This window comes from Juglans microcarpa x Juglans regia, chromosome 5S (assembly GCF_004785595.1).
Source record: "Juglans microcarpa x Juglans regia isolate MS1-56 chromosome 5S, Jm3101_v1.0, whole genome shotgun sequence".
Taxonomy (NCBI): Eukaryota; Viridiplantae; Streptophyta; class Magnoliopsida; order Fagales; family Juglandaceae; genus Juglans; species Juglans microcarpa x Juglans regia.
In genome coordinates, this window is record NC_054603.1 from 6,242,643 (window position 1) to 6,259,215 (window position 16,573).

The 16,573-nt window shown below is 31.7% G+C and overlaps 1 protein-coding gene across 1 annotated transcript; it reads left to right on the plus strand.

The window, feature by feature from the left end:
- Window positions 1-11,071: 11,071 nt before the first annotated feature.
- LOC121268165 (BOI-related E3 ubiquitin-protein ligase 1-like) lies at window positions 11,072-12,701 on the plus strand. Its single transcript, XM_041172298.1, has 3 exons — window positions 11,072-11,329; window positions 11,430-11,778; window positions 12,078-12,701. The coding sequence occupies exons 1-3, from the start codon at window positions 11,274-11,276 to the stop codon at window positions 12,606-12,608; spliced, it is 936 nt and encodes a 311-aa protein (XP_041028232.1). The 5' UTR covers window positions 11,072-11,273; the 3' UTR covers window positions 12,609-12,701.
- The last annotated feature ends 3,872 nt before the right edge of the window (window positions 12,702-16,573 follow it).

The window sequence follows — 16,573 nt, forward strand, 5'->3', positions numbered from 1 at the left end:
TTGTGACACTACTTCTCAAAATTATCACCATCTTCTCTGAAGTTAACATAACAGCAACAAGAAGGTCCCATTTCTACAATTGCTCCAAAACTATAAACAACTACCTTGTATTTAAGAGATGAAGCAGTACTTTGTGGCTCTAATGGCTATGCTTATCTCTTTTAGATGACAATTCAGAGATGGGTCAGTATCATCTTGTGCAAAAAATTCAAGATTCATTGCTAAAATTATTCCAGATACATTACCAAAAAAATTGCTAAAAATTATTGAATTTTTTCCCTTACATGGCCAACCTAATCATGACCAAGTCCTATTGATTGTGTTGGCCATTATATTTTGACCCTTTTTTCAGGTTCGAGGACAAACCCTCAATACTATATGAAATCGCCATACCCTTTTTTCAATTAGAGTTACTATATATTTTTTTTCTTATGAGAATATTCAGGATATTATCTCAATTAATCTTCGCGAACATATTATAATATACTCGATATTTATCGAGTATATATCTAAAATAACCATTCAGCACTGTAAAATAATAAGAGCAATTCGACTGTTTTCAATTTGATCATGAATCTTATCTATTAGATGATGGTTGTGTGGATAAGCATTGGTGACATAAAATAATAATAGTAAACAAAATGGGTAGATATGCGACATTAATTAATATTTGAGATTTATACATAAAAAAGATTATGATTAAAATAATAATATATAGTACGTTTGTTGGGCAGTCGAAACTGGAATCAATATTAGAGGGAAAAAAAAGGATGGTATGTATGTAGTTGAAATATCATGATCGGTTTGACTACGAATTTCAATGAATAATTAATTGTCAATTAAGGTTAGAAAACATAAGAAAATTCATAATTAGTCAAATTAATTAATTAGGTCAATTATGAAAGTCACAGACGGACAAAATGTCTCAATTATTCGATCGAAGCCATAAGGCATAAATCACACGACAGTCTTTCATCCAAATATTGTCACTTTCAAGCAAATAACCCCAAAATCTTCATTTTTTTCAAACAATATTAATTATTATAATAATAATAATAATAATTTTCTCTCTTTCATCTATATATATAAATAAATAGGTGGACCCCAACTAAGGCACGTTGTCAATATCAAACTATATAACAACGACTGTGGCACTATAATTATTAGTTTTCTTAGTCAAAAGTAATATAATTATAATTAGGAAATTAAACATCATCGTAATAATTATTAGATCTTTTTTGGAATCTTAAAAAAATAATAATAATAATAATAAAAACTTCTTTTTTGGGTAAGTTGCATGTAACCCAAACCTACTTATCTATTTTATTTATATATAATAAATGTAATCTTATATAATTACTCAGATTGCTCGGATGTTCACCGAAAAAGCTAGCAGAGTATGATCCCTGCAATTAAGCCTATATTTTCTTCGCATAGAGCCGGCGGTGTGCAAGGTGAAATGAGAAACTTTATATATGAAAAACCCTAATTCACATTAAGGAGTGGTTTGGATTAGAAATGAATTGAGATAAGTTAAGATGGTTTATGAATAGTAGAATAAAAATTAAACTGTTTATTATATGTTATGTAGAAATTTGAGAAAGTTGTTTTGGGATTTGAAAAATTTAAATTGTTTATTATATTTTGTGTGGAAATTTGAGAAAGTTGTAATGATATGATGAGATGAGATGAATTAAAGTGGGTTTTGAATTCAAACAAGGCCTAAAGCAACTGTAATTATCATGTGAGTTAAATGAGTAATGTTACATACAGTCGTAGAATATGAAAATGTCGTGCAATCGCTTTGAAAAAGAGTAAAATTTACTATTAAAAAATTATTATTTTTTCATGTATGTTTCTATTTTTTCACTTTTTTCAAAGTGATTATATAGTATATACGCACTTACGACTGCAACTATTATTTTTCGAGTTAAATAAATCAAATTAAAAAATAGAAAGCATAGCATGAGTACCTCAGTTATATCAAATTTTGAATTAAGGATAAAAATTTCAATACGAAATATTCTAACAGAGAAATATATATATATATATATATATAATGTCTAATCAGTTAATAAAATTGAGATATCGTCATCTTTAAAAAAAAAAAAAAAAGGAATATGATGTCTGATCACTCAGGGAACTAAAAAAAAATGTTTATTTAGGTTGACTGCGTACTTAAGTTAAATGATATCTTTTATTGTTGAGATTAATTTGATCATTTTACTACAAGAAAACTGCTTATTTGTGACTAGTTAATTCTAACAAAATGACTATTTACAGTCAAAATGAGTCTATTTTTATCACAAATGGTCTTTTCGTCGCAATTAAATGATCATAAAAATCCATTTTTCTTGTAGTGTCCAGAGAGTGAAATGATTCCGATTTCTTAACAACGTACGTTACTTGCTCCTTAAACTACTTTAATTATCTTGACCCAAAAACGAAGAAAGAAAAAGAAGTCTAATTAATTGGCTAATTAAATTATACAAATCATGTACCTAATCAGATTATTAAATCTACATGATACTGATCATAAAAACAAAGATCATGTGTACACATAATAATAAATAAACATGGCCAAATGTCCGAGTAGAAAACAAATTATTTTATTTTATTTTATTATCATAATTTAAATTTAGTTTTTTTTTCCCCAAAATTTATAATCCCTTCAAACGATCGATATTAATGCAGGCAAGGTAGAGTGATCACATACGCAATGTGTAGGATATCACGCCATTAATTAGGTTATTTGAATTAGCTAGGGCGCTGTCTAGCTCAAGCCGGCCGATCGATATCGAACGATCACTTGCTTGACGTACGTGCATATTGTTATTAGCTAGGCTTTTCTTGCATGCATATTTGAATTATTATGGAATAGAGACATTAATGATCACGACTATATATACGCATGAAATTAGGCTTATTGGTTTTGGACCTAACTGAATAATTTTCGTTTTCTTTCTTATGACCTAATATTTAGACACTCATGACCACCTAATTAATATTATGACAAATAATTTGACATCGATGCTTAATTCCTATATTAATTTTTATATAAAAAGAAACGATCACGACGACGAAAGAAAATCTCTAACCGATAGATATACTCCGAGCACAAGATAATTAATTGAAAAAAATCTATTTATCATCATTTTTATCATCATCCTTTTAACATTTATTGATGTAGCATTACTTATAACCACAATGCAATAATATTAATTACTACACGTACAATAGATAATACAGCTTCTCAGGAAATTTAAAAAAAAAAAAAAGATGTTATACAATACATGAATTAATATAAGCTGAAAGAAAACAGTATAGGTGCATGGAATGAGGTACGTAGGATGGCCCTTTGAGTTAAATGCATCAAGCTCTCGATCCACCTATAAACGAAATTAGGCACAATTGATGACAGACCATCTGATCATGATCAGATGATTATACTGATTAACAAGAGTACATTCTTTATAGCATTTTATACAATAATATTTTACAATAAGAATATATTTGTTTAATTAAGTGATCTTATTTTTATAAATTATTTTATAATCTCCATTATTTAAAATATATTTATATAAAACATTATAAATGAGTAGGAAAATAAAAAAAATTAATTAAAAAATTAAATATAAAATAAATAGTAAATAAATAGTAATCCTATCATTTTCCTTATAAAAATTATCTTGGGTCTAGCTACCATTTATGACTCAACAATTAACGCGTGCATCCAATCTTAATGTACTCTAAACGACATCTGAGAATTGCATTTATACAGTAGTAATTATGGCCACAAATGTATTGTGTCTATATAGATGGACGGGGGGTCATGCATGTATGCCATTCACGTAGGATTATATAATGTACTACGTACCTCGTTCCCCCAGGTAAATTTTTTTTATTTATATTTTTTTAATATTTTTAACAATAAAAAAAACCAATATTATAATAATTAATTTCTTAATTAATAAATAAATAATAAAAAAATAAATATATAGAGACAAAATGGAACCATTATTCATTTCTTTTTACGAAACGCCCAACAAATTAACGAGCACAAAACTATGAGTAATGACATACAACATTTTTCATAATATTTTTTATAATATATGATGTAAAATGAAGATATTTTTATAAAATGATGTTATTTTTATATGATATTTTATAATAATATTTTTTATTTTAAAATATAATTATAAAATATATTGTGAAAAATAATGGATGTTTATATTAGTTTTACTAGGTATACAACCTGCATCACACTCTACATTTCATATTTTTTTAAAATTTTTTAATTTTTTTAAATATTTTTTGAGTTTTTTTTAATTATTTTTAATTATTTATTTATTATTCATATAATAAAAAATTGATAAAAGAAAAAAAAAATAAAAATTAAAAAAAATATAGAGTGATGAGTGTGAAGAAAGATTTATTTTTTTAATCTATATATAGCCAGCAGCAGGGAAAGATAGACTTGGATTTTGGATTTTAGTGGAGTTATGCATTATGTACGTACGTACGTAACTTAAATTTCCCAACCCCAAATACTTTTAATTTTGTCGGCACGTTCGTACGTAGTTCGCACTCGCAGTCTAGTGATCTATAAATTAATGCCACCACACAAATTAGACATTAAATAAATTTTTATAATATTTATCAAAGAGTAATGTAAGTAACAGATTTTAAATTGATAAATTTTGTGTAGGTTTTTATAAAAATGTGAGTCTAAAAATGTGAGGTTCACTTTTTATAAAAAAAAATATATAGAATTTATTTATTTAAAATTTTAACAAATTATTTTTCTTTAGTAAATATTTAATACTGTATAAATAAAAATTTTTAATTAAATAAAAATTTCTTAAAGTATATTTTATCCTCTATTTATTATTATTATTATTATTAAGTCAATAAATACAGCATAATTTTAACATATTCAAATCTCTTTATAACTATAAAAAAGATTAACAATTATTGACATTCGGCCCTTAATTGTAAAATTTATAATATCTTTAAATATAAAAAAAATATAAAAAGATTATTTATATTTTATAATATGTGCTCGAATTTTTTTTTTAAATATACGGAGAGTTACATTACCCTACAAATGAATTTCCTACTACGTTAACGTGGGGTTAACGTACGTAAGTCTAGCTAGTACAAGGCTGCAGTTGTGCCGCTGGTCCCTCGCCGGTTCTCGAGTCCTCTCTTTTGGATTTGGTTTTTATATTCAGAATATTTTAGATTATTTGTAAATAATAATAAATTAATTTATAGCAGTACTTTTTGTAAATTCGGCCCACTCGCCACGTAGGCAGCAGACTACCCTACCCTCCAATTATTTCTGCATGTGTTAAAGGGTGGAGGAGCTTTATCTTTGTAGGACTTTAATCAGTGGAAGCAATGGCATTTTACTACTTTTATTTATTTCTTCAACTAATTTCTTATTTTCTTTTTTTTATTATTTTAAAAATACTGCTCCAATTTTTTTTTAAAATATATATTTTTATTAAAAAAAGAAAAGAAAAAATGGTGTATTTTTCGAAGCCACGGGGTCGTTAATTAGGCATACTTAGGGATGTAATCGGTCCGGTCCAGTTCAGTCTGATTTTAGACAAAATTTAGGATCGAATTGGTATGAACCGATTTTTTATTTTTTAAAACTTATTATGTCCCGGTTATCCTTCTAAATCGGTACATCCGATTTTGACCGGTTTCCAGTCCGGTTTTTTATTTTTTTTAAAATATAAAAATATATAATAAAATGTTACTTTTTATGATAAAATATTATTAATAATTTAATATATATATTATGCTTAAAATATATGATCAATTTTAAATTTTTATCTTTAAGATTAAACTTTTATTTTATAAATTATAATAACATTATCTTGGATATAAATATATTAATAACATTCTGGTCTAGTTTTAGAAATTATGAAATCGAAACCAGACCGATTCTGACCAATTTTTATAATATAAGAATCGGTTCCGAATCGGATAGATTTAAAACCGGATCAACCGATCTGATCTAGTTCAATCTAATCCGATTTTTCAATTTAAATTTACATCCGTAGGCATACTTTTTAGACTACTATTAATTGGGCATACCTGCCTGCCTTGATTTACAACGACGAAAGTGACGGGTCTATATATAGAGCTATATATATTCCTCATGCAGAAATAATCAACCTAATTAGGAATTATGTTGCTGTTTCTTCTTTATTATTTTTTTAGGAAAGGACGGTACTGTCCCTTATATTTATGACAAATATCGCATTTTCTGGTGGAAAATCTGATTTTTTTGCTTTTTCTTTCTCCCTATCTTTCCAAACTTGCAAGAAAGGATTTCCACACGAATATAATTATGACATAGGCTGTACGTAGCTGCTGATTTTGACAGCAATTCCGCCCACAAACTGGTTCAAAACAAAACTACAAAAATGCTATAAGTAAAAAAAAAAAAAAATTATAAATTTTTTTTATAAAATTGACGTGACATTAATATTTAATATATTAAATCTATTTATAATAAAAATATTTTTATAATATAATGTATTAAATTATTTAATTTTAGAACGTACGGACATGATTTCCAAATTAACATTATATATGCGGATAGAAAAGAAAACAAGAAGAAAGGCCATGCATATTGCAACCTACAGGCGGCATCGATCTGCAGGGCCTGTAAAAAAAATTGACTTGGGTGTCCCTTTCCTAGCTAGGCTCACATGCATGCATCTATCCATCCATCAGAACTACTCCTCCTCCTGGCGTGCCTCAGACTTTAGACCTAATTGGCATTATTCAAATTCACGTTTCAGTCAAATCGCTTTCAGACTATATATATAATTCTGGTGGCAAGCAAGCTGGCATCTTTACACCAATCACCAAACCCCTTTCATTATATATGATAGACATGATGACATGATCTTAAACATGAATATTATTATTGGATATTATTAATATATATATATATATATCCATAAGATCATCATGTCATTATTATGAGTTAATTTGGACCGTCTTAAATTCAGTGGCCTAGCTATAAACTAGCTAGCTAGGATGTGCCACCAAAATTTATTAAGATATGTATAGGGGAGGAGATATTTTTATTTTTATTTTTGAAGAAAACAAACTTATTTCATTAATGATTTAAAATTACAATCGCGACTTATAAATATATAAAAAATTCAGACTATAAGTTAATTACGTATCAATTTTAGTGTTTTTTTATATACAAATTTTTTTATGGCAGATATTATTTTAACTTCATAATAAACTATCTCTTAATAGAGAAAGAGGAGGAGACATTGGAACAAACAAAAAGGAGAGATTATTAGTTTTGTGTTTAGTCAAAGAAAGGGACCTTCAAATTGAAGCAAGCATTTGAAAAAAAAAATCAATGTATGTTAGTGCAAATTTTTCTTTGGCTTCCATTTGGAAAAAAAATAGATAGATGCCCTCAGAAGGACATCCTATCTCTTATCGCCTGAATTTTGTTTTCAAGTAAAATGGCGACAAAAATCATTACACATCCACATCATTCAGCTAGCCGACCGACTGATCATCAAAGCTTGAAAAAAAAAACATTTCGCTAAACTACATGACTGATGACAACACCCAACTAGTGCTCTATAACAGGAACAAAAATTTTCAGTACTGTCGTGTTTGTCGAGCAGCCTCCAAAAAGAGAGAAGAAAATATCCAAAGAAATTGCGAGTGTCCAATGATATCGATCGATCGGTTGGGTTTCTGGCATATTTATTGTGTGTGTGATGTGTGCGTTGCCAAGAGCGAGCTGCTAGCTTTGATCTTGCTCCAGCGAATCATTATAATTTGTCAGACGTACGTACTACATGACCATTTTAATTATAAAAAAATAGAATTTCGTGGAAATTAAAGCACATGACTCACTACCACGCTTCAGCTAGCTCTGCATTATTGTGTTCGCTCGCTATAATCTACAGCTTGTTGATGGTGATCAATTAGATCGATCGATCGAGATTCGCTAGCATTCGCATGAGCAGCAGAAAAATAAATAAATAAATAAAAGCAGTGGGAATTGACTAGCTATCACGTGTCTTGTCATTTTTGTTCATGTCTTGCACAGATCATCGAAGAGAAGCAGCTAGGAGCTTTCAATTCCACTCATGTTATGACGGATTAAATTCAACAACATGCGTGCACTGCATGGGGAATTAAAAATAAAAAATGAAAAGAAGACAAATTCCTCCATCGGTAGGAAAATACAAAGATCAGTGATATTTCATACTTTTCAAATACTTCTAGACTGATAAATTTCGAAGAAAATCCAGTGAAATGACAAAAGCAAATGAAGTACTGGCAATGTTGGTTTTCCATCTAGAAACAGCTTGAGCTTATATTTTAAGGTGATTCTTTAACATATCAACGACAGATACTGTTGCCTAAGGTAGTTGGCATCCACGAACACAAAATGGTGGTGTCAAATCATTTTGATCTCAATGACGGACCTTTTTCTTCTGTCTTTTGTTTTTTTTTTTTTAAAAAAAAAAAGAAAGTAGAAATTAGGTCCATAATCACAACTAAAGCATATCATGTCCTGTATATCCTAAATTTAAGGTTTCTGGAGGGACCCAACTTCTCTTTCTTTCACTTTCAAACCAAAGCATAAGAACTTTATGTCAGTGACTTCCGTTTAACTATCATTTAGGTACCCACTTCATGAAAAAAAAAAAAAAAAGGGTTCTACAAACTTGGAGTAGAGAGTGGTTTTTATTTCAATCTCAATCAAACATGTTTACAAGATTATCATGTTTTCATGAGAGATATGATCAAACCTATTAAAGTGACAAGGATCAAATGATGATCTATTACCTAGTTTAATGAAAATCTTGTGAGAGAAGTTGCTTTTCTTTTGCCTTTGTATTGTTTGTTCAGGCCATCCCTTGAAGTTAACATCATAAGGGCAGGACTGCAAGGTGTTTTCTTTCTAGGCTGTCAAGAACCACATTAGGAGGCCACGGCACGGCCTTATCGCATGTGACAACTACTTTTTAAAACCATCAAAAAATCTTTCCAAGTGGCTTAATTTCAAAAGCAACCACCTTTGAAGATAAGAAAGGAGAAACTAACAAAAGACTGGCCGTTTATAGTGGGCTATTGATGCTAGAAACACTACTTTCAAAAGGAAGATCGGCATTTCCATGCATTTTATTTTGTTCGGAACTCCTGCATGAGAATATTTTTTTAATGGGGGCGGCATCCAGCAGCTGCTCGATCTCTTGGACATGTGGTGATCATATATATATATATATATATATATATATATATATATAAATCATGCTTTGAAGAAGATTCATTTGTTAACTAATGATCGATGTTCCAAGCTGCTAACGCAACCAAAATCATCATGTCTACTTTTCATATGCAAAGTATTGATCATGTATCATGTATCATGGCTTCCTTAGGATATTAATTAATAAGTAGATCGATCTCCACCCATTGCATGATCATGTCATGTGCACCACCAATTTATCAAAGTCCAGCTTTAAATGTTTGAATTCTCAAGTAATTCAAAGTCCCGTGAAATTTTCAGCCAAACTGTTTGAATAATCGATATAAAATAATAAGGAAGTAGTAGTACTGCATGAACAATAAGCTACCAAACTCTTAAAAGTCTGATGATCTGTTCCAACACATGATCATAAAGTGAGAATCTAATGTAAAGTCGATTCATATTTGATTTGGGCTATGATGATCGATCTAGCTCCTTAGCTTCATCTAGGTTTTATTATTTGCTTTTATTTATGATCAAGTCATTTGGTCGATCCATGGTTTGTTTGCTTCGCTACTTTTGTTTTCTTTTGAGGTGGTTAAAGTGTATATAGCTCTGAAGGATATATGTATAGATAATTGTGATGATGAAAGCAAGCAATAAAAGCAATAATAGGAGAGAGAGAGAGAGAGAGAGAGAGAGAGAGAGATGATGATGATGGGGGTGGTGGACGTGGGAATCCATCCGTGATCTACATTTATTTGCTCACTTTTCTTTTTGGTGGAAACTCCTTTTATTACTTTCATCTTCTTCCTTTGCTTTTTATTTGTGGGGGAATTTAATTAAGAAGATGTCACACAGTCTCGGACAGTACTCATGTGGGATATATATATATATATATATGTGTGTGTACTATTCAATAAGACTCCTAACTTTGGTGAGTTTGAGGGAATCAAAGTTTAAATTCAAAAAATAAATTTTTTTAAAAATTTTAAAATAAAATTTCATCTATGTGTCTGTATAACCAAACGTAACGTTGATCAGTCAATCTAGTGCTTGCAAAACTAATTTAAAAAACCGAACCTAGCATATGGCTTGTTTGGATGATATATAGCTACCTAGGTAACAACAGAACATAGAAATCATAGACTACATTAAACTATGCGATGCAACTATAGGCTTCGTAGATAAAGCATTAATGTTTAGGCCCTCACACCCACATGCGGTGTTCGTGTCCCCATATAAAAAAACAAAAATAATAATAATAATAATAAATATATTAATACCTGGCTAGTTGTCCGTACACAGAGGCACCGGTTACAGAAGGGAAGGGGACAATTATTATACGGGGAAACTGCAATGAAACCGTAACGGGTCCCACCGTTCGCAACAAGAGCCGAAACCCTCCCACGTGCGACAAAAGTGGGCCCCTACAGTCCCACCAAAGGTCACGTTCGCAACGAGTCCCGTTCTTCTTTTTTTTTTTTTTTAAATGATAAATTAAATAAAAATTAAAAAGGTTTCCAAATCTGACTAAAGTGGATTGGACCTCAGCATCTGCCGACGTGGCGTACCTTGGAGGAGACACCACTTGTGTCATTACGTGGCGGATGCGCCGCACGTCATTGACCGAACGTTGTCACTAGCCTGTAAATGTGATCCCGGACAGGGACAGTAACGTTTGAATTTCCGTGAAAGTCCCTAAATGTTCGGTGCAATTTCGGAAACGCCAGACAGAAAAATATTAAATTTTTATTTCTTTTCTCTTTTCTTGTTTGTTTTAAAGCGAATCTAAGAACAAAGTTCCCTCTCTCTCTCTCTCTCTCTCTCCGGAAGTCTTCGACTTTTCCCTGTGTCTAAAAACAACACAAACCAAAGCCTATAATAAACTTCATTATTTCGTTCAGCCTCTTCTATTTGCATGCTCTGCCTCATCCCCTCTCTCTCTCTCTCTCTGTGAACGAGAAGAAACTGATTTCACAAGTCACAGAAAAGCGAAAGAATACCAACGTTCATGGCAGTTGAAGCTCGGCATATGTATCGATTTCCTTCTCAGTCACTCACAAATAGGTACCTTAAGTCTCCATATCCCCCTTTCAGTGATTCTTTTTTCCTTTTTTGGGTAATATATGGCTTGATTAGTTTCCTGATGTTGGTTGGATTTTTGCAGAGGTTTTATCAAGCCTAATCAAGGAAACGCCGTTATATACAGTGCCCAGATGTATTCTGGGCTGCCTTTGGCTGGCACAATGCCTGAAGCGCTCCCTCCTTTTACCCAATCCGTAGATTACAATCTGGGTTCGGCTAAAACGTTCATCAATAAGGCTGATAGCGGGCTCTCCTACAGTATCCCTGATCATAGAAAGCGTCCCACTGATTCGATCAATGAGCTCAGTGCTCTGACAGTCCCTCAAAAGAGAACCAAATTATCCGGGTTGCCATCTTTTGTCGACCGGGACATTATCTTCCAGGCTCAACAACAACAACAAGGAGAGATCGATTGCTTCTTTGCCCAATATGTAATTATCTAATCTTTACTATTTTTATGTTATTTTTTTAGTTTTTCCGATTCTATGGTCTGAAAAGAAAGGAAAAAAAAAAAAAAAGGAAGAAGTATTTGCAATTTAAATAATTTTGCGTGGTTTTTATGCGAAGACAGTGAAAAACCAAATAAGATTTTGTTCTGAATCGGGCGTTTCAGTTTTCATTGTTAGGCAAGCAACAGAAACGTTCTTCATGTGTAAACTATGATTTTCTTTTTCGGATTTTAGTCGTGATATTCAATGATCTAATAAATTCTCTGTTGATATCTTAACAGGCAGAAAAGTTAAGTTCGAAACTTGAGGAGCAAAAAAGAATGTTGGTGTCGGCATTCCAGGAAAACTTCACGAAGAAACTGAAAGAAAAGGAGGAAGAGATTCAGAGAATGGGAAAGCTGAATTGGGTCCTTCAGGAAAGAGTGGAAAGCCTGTGGGTGGAGAACCAGATTTGGAGGGACTTGGCGCAGACGAACGAGGCCATGGCCAACAGTCTACGAAACGATCTAGAGCAAGTGCTAGCGCACGTGAGCAAGGACAGCGACGCGGAGTCTAGCTGCGGCAGCAACGATATGGGGGGGCAGTGCGGTGTGGCGGATGAAGGCGGAGAGGAGGCGGAGACGATGAAGGATAAGGCGGTGATTGGCGGCGTCGGGGACAGAATGTGTAGGCAGTGTGGGGTGAGGGAGTCAAGGGTGTTGTTACTGCTGTGCAGGCATCTATGCCTCTGTACCACTTGCGGGTCCAATCTCCGCAGTTGTCCAGTATGTCATTCTGTCATCAATGCTAGCGTGCATGTGGATTTCTCCTAGTGGGGAGAAAAAAAAAACTCAATTAGGGTTTTGAAAATACCTGTTAGATGAAAAAAAAAAAAAAAAAAAAAAAACTTACAGAGATTGTTTCTATTTTTGTTTCTGACTAATTTGGTAGATATTTTTTTAAATCTTTTTTGTGAATTGCTTCTGGAGCTAATTGGCCATATATTTTCTTGACCGTTGGATTTGGCAATGTTGGTAATTAGGAGTTCTTCCGTGTTGCAAAGGAAACTTTTGATAATCAAAATGGGTTATTAATTAATTTTTATTTTTTCCTAAAACCCATAAGTCAAATCCATGCCATCCAAAATGGGTAAGGGAAAAAAAAGAAGGAAATGAAATATTAAGCCCCACTAGTGTCATGCATGTATATTTACATTGTCTGTTCCGGGGGGCAGAAGATGAGTCTTTTTCTAGGCCGTGGTGACCCTCACCATGCTATGTAAAAGTTATCTTGGGTGGTGGAGGTGAATGAAATTATGAAAGAACACGAGGAATACGACGCATATGGTCTCCAACAATGGCCGATCGATCGAGTGGTTTCTTTCTTTCTATCTTTCGGCCACCAGTGACCTAAAAAGTTGCAACTGAGGAGGACCCATGACTTTTGTAACTTTTTACAAAGGACTGTGGTTCCTTCTCAGCTTTTAATGATAATAATAATAATAAAGGGTACTGAGTTTTGGTTTGGTGGAAACTGGTAGAAAATGGTGTCATCATGCCCGAAGGTTAAAATGTTAAAAATCATCACTCCTTTTTCTGTTTTCTTGAGATCAATGACTATTGTGAAGAGAAACCTTAACAACAGTCAACATTCTGATCCAAGTTTTTATGCCTAATGGTTCTTAGCTAGTTCTTCGGCTTCTGCATAACCCAATCCTTCATTTAATTAAATTTACAAATAAATTTATATATCATATTTATTTCTTTAAAGAAATGATAGATACAATCGTGAGTGTGCAAGCACCGTATAATTATTTAAAAAAATAAATAAATATAGGACCCAGATAAAAAAATAATAACTTTTTTATAATGGACTCCACTCTTTTTCAAAACGACTGTACGATACTTATACACTCCACAACTTTATATAACATTATTCTTTCTTTAAGTTCCTTATTTCAACTATGTGATAAGTTTCTCTCTAAATGACACTCCCACTTTAGAAGATCGTGATCTGAGATATATACATCACGGTCTCAGCAACCCTAATAAATAAATTGGATCAATCATCCAATTTTCGACCACTATCCAAAAAAATGCCCGTTACCTACCATATGAGACGCAAAAATAATGTGTCGAGTCTTCAAAGTAAATAAAGTTTGAATGACTTTTGTGAAAAAAGCTTTTTATCGTACTAGTGTCCACCGCGATGTGATAGCAAAATCTAAAGCCCTATTGGACGAATCTCTCTTCCACCTTTTTTTTCACCCTTTTATGTTAGAAATAATCGTTCTAAGTTAAAGGATAATTAATCATTGCATTTCTAATGGTCACATCTATCATCAGAAAGTTAAAAGAATGATTATGATTTGTACTTCTCACTTGATATTAAGGCACGTTTGTAAGTTGGATTGAATTAATATCAACTTATTTTAGTTTAATTTTAAATTAAATTTGATATTTAAATATTTAAATTTTAAATTATTAAATTCATTTCAATTTAAAATTTTTTTATACGTAAGATTTATAATTTTTTTTAATTTAATATCTCTTTATATGTGAGATCTATAATTTTTTTTAATTTTTCATAAAATTTCATTTTAATATTCAAATACATATAAATTTATTTTAAATAAATTTCATAAAATTCACTCTATCATCTAAACCTACTATTATTTATAAAAAATTCAATTCAACGTCTAAATGCGGACCTAAATTATCTAAACGTTCTATTTTTTACCGAACTTTTCTCCCTTCACCTCTTCCGATTATCCATTTTTCTACGCTATAAATATCTTATAATCTAGGCCTTTCATAGATTATTTTTTTTTTATATTTATTAATTTCGAAAGTTATTTTAGGAATTGGTTTTGGGAGGTTATAAAAAAAATTGACTTCTTTTTTTGTTTGTTTATGGAGATTTTTGAACCTATATAGTTTACATCGAATCGTATCTCTCTTGATAATATATTTTTTTGGGTCGTAAAATCTTACCTAAAAAAATCATATATTTAATTATCAACGAAAGGATTAACAGTATAGAACCAATTTATTCGGATAATAATTAATTTATAGATCATGTTAGAGATAAATACAGATCGTGCACAGACACGTATTATTCTATGCTAGTATGCATTACGCCATGTACAGATGGCTTATGATATGAGGGTTAGCCCCACAACCTTGGCTTTTACTGTCATGGAGATCTGTCACTCAAAGGTAGGGTTAAAACCTAAAACAAGGAGAAGAAAGGAACCCCCCAAAAAATATGCAGAAGAAGGCGTAGGTTAGTGGGTGTGTCAGGTCTGGACATCGTGGTGCGTACTGCACTACATGCCAGAGTTGCAAAGAGATGGTGATGCTGGAGGGTACAATGCCGACAAAATTAAGGGCTAGTTAATTGCATATGGTACTGAGAGGGGTCCTATTTTTGGGGGGTGGGACCCTTGACGACAGAGGCCATGATATCATAATTTTCTGGTAGATTTAGTTTGTGGGGGATGGTTCCCGGATTGTCCCATGAAATTGTCTTTTGGATATTAGACAAACTGTGCGTCGGTGTACGTGAAAAATAACTAAATAAATAAATAAAAATTAAAGTTTGGCATCGCATTTTCTGGTCCATCTCGTCTCTCTGTGTTCTTTTCCAGCCCCCTTCCGTATAGACCAAAACATTAATTATGATTGTGCTTTTTTTACAGCCGGAAAATGTCATTTTTTTAACGCTGGAAGAGAGAGAGAGAGAGAGAGAGAGAGAGAGAGATATGGGGAGGTATCTTTCGGTGCTTTCTGGAATCCATTGATATTTTCGAGAACAAAGACAAGTAATTATCAATCAAGTACCCCCAAAAAGAAGGAAAAATGGTGGAGATATGAGTCCCAGAAAATCTCCCCAAGTTGGTTATGCAAAGGCAAAGAAACAAAATAAAACGTTATAAAAAGAGAGAGAACAGATTAAACTTGTCTCTTTTTTTTTTTCCTTTTTTGTTTTTGGAGATTCGGTTTACAAATACAAAGAACAAAATAAAAAGAATAGAAACCGACAACCACATCACATGGTTTTGTGCATTTATTGATCAAGGAGCTGGAAATATTAATTGGTAATTAAGGTTAATTGAATTCCTTAATCCCTTTAATTCCTCCATCCCTTTGTTTATACCAAAGCATCCATCAAACTTCGAAACGTTCCTTGCTAATTTATTATAAGGTATAGTTCAAGACTAGATAATTATCTCAAAATTTAAAAAAATTATTAATTGACATATGTCAAATTATAAAATTATTTTTATTATATATAAATTTAACATATAAAACCTCTATAACTACAATTAAATTAGAGATAAAGATATCATGTTTGCACTAGCAAAGGTAATGATGTTTAGCACTACCTTCCTGATCAACATCATTTTCTCGAAAGTATCGATGTTCTCTGTCCAAATGAAATTGAGTTGTTAATTAGTTCTTCGATCTGACTAAAAAAGTAGGCTATTTTTTGTTTCTTTTAATCTTATTTTATCTATCGGTAAAAACATCGAACAAAATGGGCGACAAGTAGTAGAGATAAGCTAGCACAGCGACTGGAATATTGCCATTTTTGTCTTAATTACCAGCCTTCCTGTCTTCACGCATACGCATACAAAGATGGCAGCCTTGGCATGCAGCATTATTTCTGCATAATTTAATATGCTGGAGACCTGTTAACAAAAGAGGGTAATGTTGTTTTGGGTTCATTTCTAGGAGACTTGTTTTATTGAACTGAGAATGGAGTCATTTCCAAAACCATTTCTTCATTCTATTTA